The sequence below is a fragment of the Toxotes jaculatrix genome, chromosome 3 (assembly GCF_017976425.1).
Source record: "Toxotes jaculatrix isolate fToxJac2 chromosome 3, fToxJac2.pri, whole genome shotgun sequence".
Classification (NCBI taxonomy): domain Eukaryota; kingdom Metazoa; phylum Chordata; class Actinopteri; family Toxotidae; genus Toxotes; species Toxotes jaculatrix.
Window position 1 is genome coordinate 26,849,640 of NC_054396.1, and position 12,742 is coordinate 26,862,381.

The window sequence follows — 12,742 nt, forward strand, 5'->3', positions numbered from 1 at the left end:
TTAAAATGTTAAATAACTGTTAAATAATAATGCACTCAAAAGCAACGTTCCAAAGTGTTTCACGTGAAGCTGAGTGAGTGAAGAAGTGAAGTGTGAGATCAGCAGAATCGCATAAAACAAACCACGGCATTTATAAAATCACTGAACAGTGTTTTAGTGGTGTGCTTGTCACCACCACACAGCCTCTGTGTAACTTGGTCCAACTGGGCTAAGAAGCTAAACACAGTAAGATGCTGTTAAACCTCAAATAATAATCAGACTGTTAGTACAGTGACAGCTGGTCCCTGGTTAGATCTGCAGGAGGGCTGTGCTGGGCTGCAGGGACCAGGATCACTATTTATATTATGACCATGACCAAGATCTGGACCTGGACCAGGTTACAGTAAAACTGTGTCACTCTGTGATTCTGACAGAAACACATCCTACCAACATAATACCCTACAGGTCTGGTACAGTTTACTAACAGCTCTGTGGTTGATCTTGACGGTCTGTGTTAGTCCCTCAGTCCTTGTCTCATCCTTCACTCTGGTATATTTGGAACAGACTGATAATCAGTCTGATCCCAAAGTGAATCCTGAAACAACCTTTAGGCTTCTCAGACCTGCCAACCTTTTAGCAGGACTACATAAGCTTCTGTACAAACATTTCAGTTTTCAGAGTACGTGTTGCATTTAAGGGACTTGTCTGCACATAAATTATGATTATATTACACCAAACATCAGTGAGACAGAGTTGAGAATAACAGACAGTAGAAGAGATACAGAAAAGAAAAGGGAGCATAGTGGAGCAAAGGGGGGATTTAAAAGAAAAGTTCACCGTTTTGGAAAATGTGCTTTTAAATTTCTTTGCAGAGAGTTGCATGAGAAGATCAATACATTCATATTTGAATGGCAAATATGAGGTTACAGCCTGGAGCTAGTTGTGGTTGGCAGATTTTGTTACCATTTGAGAGAGCTAGGCTAGATGTTTACCCATGTTTTTAGTCTTTATGCCACTCTAACAGTCTGCTGTAAATATGAGAGTGATATTGTAGTATCTCTTGTAAAGAAAGTAAATAAGTGCATCTCTCAAAATGTCACACTATTCCTTTAAATGTTCACAATGAACTGAAACCAGATCTGCACATTCCCTTGGCATTGATTGATCTGAAAATTGATCACAACATGCTGGATGTGTTAAAACTCAAACAACAATTTGACAGGTCAATTTGTCCAAATCTTTAAAAAATGTACAAGTATAAATATGACTATAAAAAGTTATACCTAAACTTTAAAAGCACTAAACCTTGCAGAGACATCCAGGCTCATCTAAGTTTTGCGAGCAGTTTTCCAAATGGGGCTCTCTAGCAACAATCTGAATACAGAGCTAAAATATATAGACAACTTTTTCCCAGTCCTTCCTAGTTTAACAGACTGGTCACAGTTTAGTTTCTTAAAGCTAAACTATTAGTTTAATACTATTAGTATTAAACTATTAGTATTTGTTTATTTGCTTCAAAATCTTACCACATAATTGTAGCTAGTGAAACAGCCTGATAAGCGAAAAGGTTGAGAACAGTTTGCATAGATGGACAAAACTGCAAACATTAACATTTAATTTTGAATGTTTTTTGTCTAATCTCCTATTAAATGATGATTTAATTTAAGAAACTGAGCAGCAATGATGGCTCATGGTGCTTTATCCTCTCATACTTAACTGTTCTATCGTCTCACCCAGCATTGATTTGGTGTCAGCTGTCGGTTCACCAGAACACAGCAGGGATGTTTCTGGAGCCATAAGCAGAATTTGAACCCCTCCCATGTCACCCCACCCCACCCTGCTGTCCCAGTCCGTAAACCGAGCCACATGGATAAAACCTTACCATGGCAATGATTATCATTCTGTGTTCAATATATTGCAAGTGATACTGGAAAGTTACAATAGCGGTATTAAGAATGTGCTTTAACAAAAAAATGGGTAGTTGATAGATAGAAAACCAGTTTAAACGTACACTCCCTGAGTTTAGTGAAGCAACCACTATTCTGAAAAAACACAGCAATGTTCCTGTAATGCAAACTTAAAATTTTTGTTGATCTAAGAAAAGCTTAAGTGTCACCTGAGTTTACTTTCCATTTGTTCAGATATGGCTAAATGTATAGCCTATTGTGAAACTTAATTTCCAGTAAGAAAAAAAAACAGATGTAATGGTGAATTGTAAGAAAAAGAGAAGTAAGTGAATTGTAAGAAAAAGTGAAGTAAGTGTGCAAGTGTTATAATTTTGACTTATTAAGTCTAAATTGTGGTTTAAGCTCATCACTTTGACCTAAGTGATTGGTTTGACTCTCGAAATCTTGATTGATCATTCAGATCTGGAGTACTGGTCGGAAATAATCGAACTGGCAGGTACAATGGGCATCAACAGGGGGCCAACAAAACATTTTTCCCTAAGGGCCAACAGGAGGTTAATCCAGCCATGATTTTGACTTTACCACTTTTATTATTATTTTTGTTGTTTTCCTTCGTTGACTGATTTTCCTTTGTTTAAAACATCAAAATGACTTAATACATTGTAATCCAAAATTAAGATTAGCTCCCAGGTGCTTTAATGATGTGAGCGGTGTGTGGAGTTGATGTGACTCGGGCAGTGAACGCACCACGCCTGTCTGCTCTCTAGTTACAGTATGGCGGCTTGGACTTGCGGAGGAGGACAACTTCTTCTCGATTCTTTCCAGAAAACTGTAGGAAGGCGACGGCTATAACTCAGAACCGCCACCGCAAACACGACCTGGACTGAGATAGACGACGACAGGGCAACTTGTGGCTTGTACCTACCTTTTCCTGGATGACAATCGGGCTGGTGTGATGCGTGAGGACCCGCAGTCAAGAAACTCCCCTGATTTTTCCGCGTCTGTTACTGCCTTGACTGTCAGTTAGCCGGTTAGCCGCTCGGTAGCTCACCCCCTTCATGCTAACAGTCGCTTGTAGGGCTCCGTAGTAGCCAAACGACGGGCTAGCTTGCTTTTTTTATTTGCTCCAGGAGAGAGGGATGGCATTTCGCCTCCATTTGGTAAGCGAACTGGTTGAGAAGGGTGGGGAGAAAACATTTGAGGTCCTGGATGATAAGTTTGCCAGTAGTCATTAGCCTAGCCTAGCTTGCTGGTTCAACGCCAGAAAACGTTGGCCGACAGTTAGCGCTTCGCCTGTCCACTAGCGAGCTAGCCAATTAGCATTTTAGTTGCACAAGAAGACCTGCTAATCCCCAGCTCATCCCGGCTGAATGTTTTGAAGGCTCTGCACTAACTAATTCAGACGAAGAGTGGGGACTGAACTGCTCTAGTTGACGAACCTTTAATTGACCGTTAATGTGTTATAACTCAGGGGTGTTATGGTTTTCAGTCTTGCTAGGTGTCGTTAGCGATCTTATAGGTGTTCTCTGGAGGGAGTGGTAACGTTAGGTAGCTAGCTAATGTTCCCTGTATCAGGGCAACAAGGTCACTCAGATTATGATACGATGTAAATGAGGAATAGATTACAGATTACATATTACTGAGCGCCAAACGTGTGTGAACGGATTGGCGTGCGGCACATCGGGGTGTGTGTCTCTTGTTAGCTCGCTGCAAGACAAGACTTGATACAGCTAGAAAGCGCGCAATAATTTGGTTAACTGCTTGATATCAGATGTAGGTTCCTGGACCGGTAAAGCATTTGATCAGTAGTAACAATTATTGGCGTGAACTGTTACTATTTAAGGGGGATTAAAGATCAAGTCTGTGGTGGCTGACTGGCTTCCTTCGCCTGCTTCAGTGCTTGAAGAGTTTGATGGACGTGGAAGGCTGTTTGCCAGACTGTCAGTGCTATACTCAGTCATGTATGTCTTGACACATGGCACCCTGGTCTGTACATAGTGCCTGCTGTCAGATGTAAGTGTCGTTATGTAGCTTTGGTGGACAGTCAGTGAAGGGAATGTCTTGTCTTTTTTATACCTGTTGGTTTGTTTTTTATTTTCATTTTTTTCAAACACAGGAGAGTCTTGTTCAAACAAAGTGGGAAAGCGGTGCAGCTCGGGCTGTATACAGTGGACAATGTTTATTAGTTAGTGCCTAGAAGCTTAGAGGACTAACAGTTCAGCCTTCATATAGGCCACAGATATTGTAGATTTTTTCGCTGGGGATTGCAACAGAAGCCTGCCACTCTGGATCAAGAAAACTTGTCCCTCGTGTCTGGTTGGAGTAATACTCTCAAGCCAAAATCAATGCCTTCTGCGCTGGCCGTGTTCGCCTGCCGACCCAACTCGCATCCATTCCAGGAGCGGCATGTGTACCTGGATGAGCCAGTCAAGATCGGCAGGTCGGTGGCCCGGTGTCGCCCGACCCAGAACAATGCCACCTTCGACTGCAAGGTGCTGTCCAGGAATCATGCCCTGGTTTGGTTTGACCACAAGGCTGGCAAGGTAAGAGAAGATGATAATGACAAGCTGGTTTTGATCACTGTTCTTTGCCCCACAGGATCGGATTTCCTCCAGGATTTCAGATGATTTGGTGGAAATCTAAGTACATTTTCCCATAAATGTTTTGTGTTCTGATGAAAAATCACTGAATACTTGAGACCCATTATCCAAAGTTCTTTAGCAGGAAAGCCTCAGTGATACTCTCACAGACTATAACTTCAAAAACAACCACCTCAGAAATGGTTCTCAGTCACAATTAAATTACCAGTGCTGTCACAAACACACATATTCTCTTACATGCTAACGCCCTGGAGCAAGACTTTCTCCCGATTATGAACTCTGCTCAGACCTGAACAGATTCAGTTTGTTTAAGGGTGCGTTCGCTTTATGTTTTGAGTGAGAGTATGTTTAGAGGGAAATGTCAAACTCTTGAGTGTTGCTTTCTGTAGATATATCCAACACTACTTGGAAAGTAGCACATAATCCCAGTTGAGCACAGGAAATGTTCCCAAAACTCAAGGGACTACGAGTAGAAAGACCGAGATGCTGTTACTCAGGCTAGGAAAACTGAAAAAGAGCAGAACAACATAAAGTCTGCATCGGTTCTGGATTTGTGTCGTGTCGCACCCTCTGCCAAAATAAATGTCGTGCTTGAAGATTCTCTACCAAAACCCTGCCCAGTTAATAATCTGTATGTGTGTCATATGACTTCTGTGTACAAACTCTGCCTGAATGAATGAAAGACAAGAAATACTTGGCCCTTCTCAACCATGTCAAGGTAGACTGGAAATTTCCATACCTGGATCTCTTCAGAACCTGTTTAGGTTATGATCCTGGCTCCTGTTTTCTGTTTTTACTCTAATTTAATGACCGTGAAGGTTAGGTTATATGTCATAATAAATATGAGCTTTTCTAAAACCAATTTGTATTGTTTGTTGGGGCAGTTTTCACAAATTTTAAAGACAAAGACCCACTTGGCAAAGACTAACTTTAATTTTGTTATCGGACACTTGGCTTCCTTGTTTCTTTTGTATGGTCTTATATTATTATTTGTGCTAATTTTCTTGTTCATATATTTTATATCTGTCTAGAGAAGATTTGCAGAACTCATTTTCCAGACAGAGGTTAGACTTAGTCCAGGACTAAACAAAATTCAGTTCAGATGTCCTTTGGGAAATGTCCTTTGAGTTGAGTTTAGGACTAGATGTAATCCTTGTCTGGGAAACCAAACTGTTATTTCCTTAAAATCCACAGCTCTGAGATCTGAAGTAGACAGATCAAATCTGTGCGTGGTAGCATCTGTCATTGTGTGGCTTTAGTGTTTCTGTAGTTTCTCTGTAGAACAGGTTGAACAGGCTGAGACAGCCACGGGATTACCCAGCTATGTGGCATGCATGGGGACTTTGAAATACCCTGTGTGTGTGTGTGTTTGTGTGTGTGTGCGCACACACACAGCATAAGCTATTTATAACGACACCAGTAGCGTCATCCTTTCCTCTCTTCTGGGATAAATGGACACACGTGGATGGACCAAAATGCATACACCGACATACACTGATTTATTGGCACGTATGATTCACCAGTGTTTTGAAATGGAGCAAACAGAAGATCAGTTATTTTTGTTATTGATTTATCACCAGAGGTTTTTTTTATGGCTCAGAAAAGGGCTGTGCTGGTACTTTGTTGAGATGATTACCACAGTCAATTGACTCTCAGGATAACAAACCTCATCACTGACCGGCTCTAAATAATTGGCAGTGCTCAACTGGCCCGATTGTATAAGACAGACTTCACCAATGTGGAATGAATTACAATAGGCGGTCTGGTAGCCCAAATACATGAGAACTTAAGAACACCTGTTTTTTGGATTAAGACTTTTTAAGGATATGAAACACTTTCCAAGATGGCCTGACAACATTTAACATCTACTAAATTAATCACCTTTAAATTAAGACACAGTGAATCTGCACATTGTGAATTTACAACCCACATATAATGTGGCCTGAATTTGTGTTTGTTGTAGAAGTGGGACACAGGATGAGTGCATACGAATAACAATGCACAAATACAAAATACACTGGGTTCAAATTATGGAAATTACAGCTGGACTTTTAAAGGGCAGTGGCTCAGTATTCTCTCTTTCTCTTTCTTCCATACGTGCAAACACATTCACAGGCACACACAAAAATTAAGCACATTGACCTGTGCTTGCTTAACCAATACCTCATAGCTGCAGGTTCCTCTTGCAAGATGCTTGTCACATGACATTGCAGTTTAAATTTGTTCAAAACCAGCCAATAGTTTCACTTTGCACCAGTAGAGTTTTGAAACAGAGTTTGATGCAAGCTTGTTGGTTTTGTCTGAGCTGTTCTACAGTGTGAATGAGAGCGTGCTAACTGGAATCCCACCAAAACAAGAGTAAGGTAAAATGTCACGGTGAACTGTTGTAAAATACTGTGCATGTTGACACTTTGTGTTTCTGGTGGCTTTGGTGCTCAGCAGGGTTCACTTCCATCTTGTCTGTGTGAGATAAGTGTGCACTGGAGAGAAACAGGTGTGACTGGTCGCATCCTGTGATTGATGAACCAATCAGTCGGCTCAGTGATCCAGCAGATTGCTTTGTTATTGATATCATTCTGTACATTAGGGCAGGGTCTACTCCGACTGTGAGACTGGGAGAGGCTATAAAGACCCCTGACTCTTTGATTCTGAGGGACTGACAGCTACTGGGAAAATAACAACATGATCACATCATGCCTTTTACGTTTGGTCAGTTTTATTGTGCAGTCAAACTGAAATGGGATTAAAGATTGAGACCTGTAACTCTATGATTACATGTTTTGTACTGTAGCCATCCGATGTCATGGCCTCCTGCTGGGACCGTTGTCTTTACACTGACTACTGTGAAGGAAGGATGAACTAACTGACATGAGCACAGCTGGTGGGATGGATATCTGAAGGGCTCTCAGAGAGAAAATAATGAAGTGTGTTCTTATTTAAGTAGCAGCCGTCACAGGGAGATGAGATCAGACCCAGCTGCTTGTCTTTTAACCCTGGAGGTCCTGGGACCTCAATTTGGGAACCGCCATGCTGAAGGAACTGAGAGACCAGCCAGTCAGACAGCCTTCAGTTCAACCAGAGGGTCAGTTAGACAGTTTCTCAGAAAAATACCCTGACAGTCAGATGAGAAGTGAGTTCCATGTCATTTATGGTTGCTTACTTCTTTCTTGCTCAGTAACTTTGAAAAAATGTCCCCGGATTGAAATGTGATTAAAGATGTTGTTATTTCATGGTATATGTATAATTGCTTTAGTCAACAAGATTCTGTATCTGGCTATTTTCTATTTATAGTTTTTTTTTCTGTTTATCATTACTGCTACAGCAACCACATGTCAACTGCAGCTGAGGTTTCTTTATATTCCATGAAGACAAGACAAAAACTTTATAACCATGCTTGTTGGCTAAAAATCTTGCATATGTTTGTCAGTAAGTTATTTCTTGACACCTCTAAGTTTGTTTTGGATGACATGCAGATGTTGAATGCAAAGTGCGTCTCCCTTAAAGTTGCCCTAAGTCCTGCCTCACTATAATTAGGGCTGTGTGTTGAATTTCAGTACTTCTGTCGTACGGACTGTCCGCAACACTGACACAGACTTACTGTTAACACAATCAAAAACACAGCAGAGAGCCACATCCTCATATCGGTTGATATGCTTCTTCATTACCATGAGCACACACAGTTTTGTCTCAATCCCACATATGTCAGAACGCTGCTGGAAATAAACCCTAGAGAAGTGAATGTGTATTAATGTAATGTATAAACTACTAAAAATAGTCCCCAACAAATGCTCTGTTTCTTCCTCTTGTAGAGTATTGTTTACTAAAAATAAGAGCGCCCCGCTGTTTCAGGAAACTACTAAGGTTTTTAAAACGTGAAACCACAAATATATATGTACAGGAAAGGGAAGTATTAGGAAACGGTAAGAAAACGAGAGAATGACACCTGACTTATACTTCACATTTTTGGTTTCTTTTTAAAAAGAAAGATGGATATTGCAGAACAATGTTCTCAGTATTGCTCGTGGTGAGGTGTTTAAAAGAAGTGTATTTTTGCTGTTGGTGCTGTAATGGCAGTAGTACAACAGGTGGATTTAATAAAACCAATACAGGCTGAGTTCCATGTAGGTTTGTTGTGTGTGACTTATTGGGGCACTTAATGGAACTGAGCCATCATTATTGGTAGAACTGTGTTTTTGTTGTTATGACGAGTCAACATGCCTCATGTGAAAACAGCCTATTACATAAGTGTCTCAATTTGGGGGGGAATAAATCCTTTTCCCACCCTGAAATGCTGTCTAAGAAACATCCTTGGACCTGGGACAGCTTGGTTGTGTGGCTGTCGTTTACTGTCATTAAACCAACCGGTCTGACAGTAAGCCACTCAGAAACCTCTAAACAGCCTGTCAGTCAGTTGGTAGTGTGCTCAGGCATCTACGCAGCAGATTAAACCAGATTTAGGACTCGCAGTGGAGATCTCTGTAATGCAGCTGTATCACTTGCAGTTATCCAGCCAGTCATTCATTCATCCAGTGAGTGCGTACACTGAACCCTAACACGTTCCAGTTGACCGGATCAGACCAGGTTTATCCCTCCAACATAGTTGGAACGCGTCAGAACTACGTTTGGTAACTCCACGTGCACTTGCCCCCCCCTCACCCTGAACATGAATAAGAAAATAGGATATCAGTTAGCCGCTTGTCAAACTCTGGTTTTGGTGAGTTTGTTTATACTAGCTGCAAGCTGGAAGGCTAAATGTTGAATTGCTTTAGTACTGTGTTAGCGAGTGTACATACTGCTGCATCAGTGCTGCTGCGTTGCAGCTGTATGTGAGACGGTGTTGGGGCTAAATTTGTCTTCCCTTGCATGTCCTGCATATTCCCCTGCTGCCGCACCACAGTATGTGCCTCCATGCAGTACCTCACATCAGGATCTGCAGCATTTCTCTTCAGGCCAGTGTCATGTTTGGTCAGCTCTCTGTGTATGAATTAGAGCTGAAAAGTGAAAGGAATGCAGGGAAAACCCAGACTGTAATCATAGTGGGAATGAATGATTTAAAAGCCTTATCAGCTTGAAATCTTGTGGCTGGAACAGGTGTAAATACCAGCCAGCAAGTAGGGGCCTGTACTGGGTTCCAACTGGGGAATATCCCTCTTGCCAGATAAAAAATTAGCCTTGTCATTTTATTCCCACAGTGTTTTTCATACTTTATAAAGGTTCTGTGTTCAGGTATGTACTGTATGTAACTTTGTGTCTGTTGCTAATTTGGAACAAGCTTAAGATTTATTTTAAAAAAAGAGGCTCATAAAAAGGACATAATTTGTTGCCTGGAACATAAACCCTTTGATACTGGTAATAACGCGTCCTTCACTCTTGTGCAACCCTCATGAAAAACTTTAGAAGAATACCTGAAATCTAAATATTGTCTGTTTTTAATTCTAACCGTTTCGCATCATGGCATGTAATTTGCTTTTCAGTGTCACTAATCTAGCAACATGGCTCTAGAATAAGGTCTTGTGCTTGCTTTAAGTTACAATGCAGATTTGTACTGTTTTGTAATCTTGCACAGACTGAACCACTCCACCCCCTCTGCTCAGATCGCTTCTGAACTTATGACCATAGGTATGCACTCTCTGTTCCCCATATTCCAGCAGCAGTTAAATATATTGCATATTTTGCACGACTGTACACACACGGCGCCTTTTGTAAGGTACTGCATGACTTATTCTGTTGTACTTAATCATACCTGCATAAACAATGCTTTTTGTTTGCACTTCTGGTTAGATGCTAACATCGGCTTTGTACCTGTACTCCGCAGAATGCCAATAAAGTTGAATCAAATCTAATCCAATTGTTGATTTAAGGTCAAAGTAAATACATTTAAGATCTTAAAGGGCAATTTGTGTAATTATTAGACCTGGGTGTTACAGTCTTCTCACAACACCATTTATTTTTTTTCCCAGGATGTTTCATTATATAGATGCACATCATGTGATTTTTGGGCTGGGTGATAGATTATGTTATTGTCAGTCTCGTTGTTAGGTTATGAGGACACACACACACTGTCCTTACAGTAGATGAGTCATTAGATTGCTGTAGGCCTCAGGTGGGGCTAGATATACTTTGAAATGGAGAACAGATTCTCCGCTCCCTATACCTTTAGTGTGACTGCTGAACTATGAGCGCCCCCTAACAGTCGGTGTCAGTGAGCACAAAACTGCATACATCTATGAGTATGAATGAATAAATGTATAGCTGCATGAGCAGAAGGGTAAATTGCGCAGCTGTCAGACCTGGGTGTTTCCATGCTTTTGGCATTGTTGCGAGTCTCTGAATAAAAATAGCATAGGTGAAAACACTGACAGCTGAAATGGAAATTTGTTTTGAAAATACGCCGCTGCCCCAAGCCGCTACTGCAAAACATAATTTTCACTGCTATATTCTCACCACAACAGTGCTAAAACCACTGTAATGCATTCAAGGAACCACCCAGTTAATCACTTCGCCAAGGCGCTGATTTAACACAGCATCATTCAGCAGCTTTTTTAGTCTGTTTTTGCACCTTTGGGTCGTTGGTTTGTGAGAAATACGAGCAAAGAGCTAATCAGTCAGTCAACCAGGCCGCTGGTGGAGAGCAGCGCTGACAGCAGAGCAGGGCTGTTGTCTGGTATCGGTATTCCACGGCATGGTAATGGCCTCAGTCTGAATACCAGCACAGCACAGGAACGCTGTTACACAAACAGGACACAGCTCTGTATCTCTCTTTATATCTGAGTGTGTGAGTGTGAAGGAATAAGACCCTGTTGGCAGGAGATGCAGCCTGGCAGACTCAGCTCTGGCATTGTGCACGTTTGTATTCAGTGATAGGAATACTGCGTCCAGATACCACAGCAATGGAGCATCGGAAGTGAAATGTATTACGATTGTGAAACTAGTACAGACAACCAATTTACATATGTTTGTTTGTTTTTAAATCATTTGTCTAAATGTCCTGTTTCCTCCGCCTTGCTGTGAAGTCAGCAGTAGAATATGCAGCAGTAGAGTGTCGAGGTTCAATACCCAGTCCCACCGATGACAGGAGGGAAAGAGTTAGAGCAGATTTTTTAGATATCAGTGCTTGAGAGTTAAAAATATAGACAGTACTGTGTTTAGGCTCTTGAGATATTTAGGAGGCGTCTGAGCCGTCACAGTGTGTTGAAGTTCAGGGTTTGCCTGCTTGGTTAGCTACCATCAGAAAACTTTTCTTCCTGTCATGAAAATCCAGGAGTTTCCTTTCCACCTCTTTTCGTTCTGTGATAGGTGTGTGCGCTTGATTGTGACACGCGGTGTCAGTTTTACTATCTCAAACTTGATACTTAAACATGCTGAGCTAGAGGCAGTTTTTATAACTTGTTCATACATGATGGAAGCTCTTAGAAGCAATGTCTCTTCATAGTACAGGGGTGTGAAAGCATGTTTACTATTTATATATCAGTTGATCAGTTGATCTCTTTATTCTACCCCAACCATTATGTGGAGCTCTATTTATACACATGGTTGGCTGCAACATCAGTGAAAGTATCCTGTGAACACTTAGAAAGGAGTAACATACTGACTACAGCTGAACATTATCCAGCCTGGTGGGAAGATTGTCATTATGAAATCTACAGAACAAACATTGTAGATGTTCTTATTGACAAGAATAAACTCAAGTCGACATGTGAGCAAGCTGATTCTACTGTCTGATGAAGTAACTCGCCCCGAGTCTTCAGCTTTTCAGCACCTCCTCAGACAGGAGTTTAGTGTTAAGCTTATTGTTTGAAGTTACCACCAGCCACCAGAACACATGATGCTAAAGGCTGACATGGTTTTAAGCTAAGCTTAACTAGTTGAGTTACGACAGAGTCACTTTTCCAGACATTGCTGCAGTTGCTGAAGGCCATTTTTAAGAAACGAGTCTTCTGTTGAAGTTACCTCCAGCTAGAAATCATTTGCATGTGAAATCAGTCGTTTTAAGTGATTGATTCATCTTGTTGGTATCAGGACTATTGCTGTAAAATTGACATAATAAGTATATAATGGAAAAATGACCGGTGAAACAAATATTTGCTTACGCCTTAAGGACATTTTATTTATGAAGAATACAGGTTTGATTTGTTTTTCAAATAGCAGATGACACGATTTGTGACACCGCAGAGACTCAAATGATCATTTTTATCATGGCTTATTTTTGATGAAGTGTTGAGTCAGAAATCTAAATGTAAATGTACAATGTCAAGC

The 12,742-nt window shown here is 41.0% G+C and overlaps 1 protein-coding gene across 10 annotated transcripts in view; it reads left to right on the forward strand.

Moving 5' to 3' along the window:
• The first annotated feature begins 2,653 nt into the window (after positions 1–2,653).
• The window catches only part of slmapa (sarcolemma associated protein a), a 49,340-nt gene continuing 39,251 nt past the window's right edge, over positions 2,654–12,742 (forward strand). For all 10 annotated transcript variants that reach the window (XR_005893828.1, XM_041033193.1, XM_041033191.1 and 7 more), the window contains exon 1: positions 2,654–4,429. Coding sequence is in view for 9 of the 10 variants with exons in the window: in XM_041033193.1 (XP_040889127.1) it covers positions 4,232–4,429 (198 nt within the window). In the remaining variant the exon portion in view is untranslated. The remainder of the gene's footprint in view (positions 4,430–12,742) is intronic.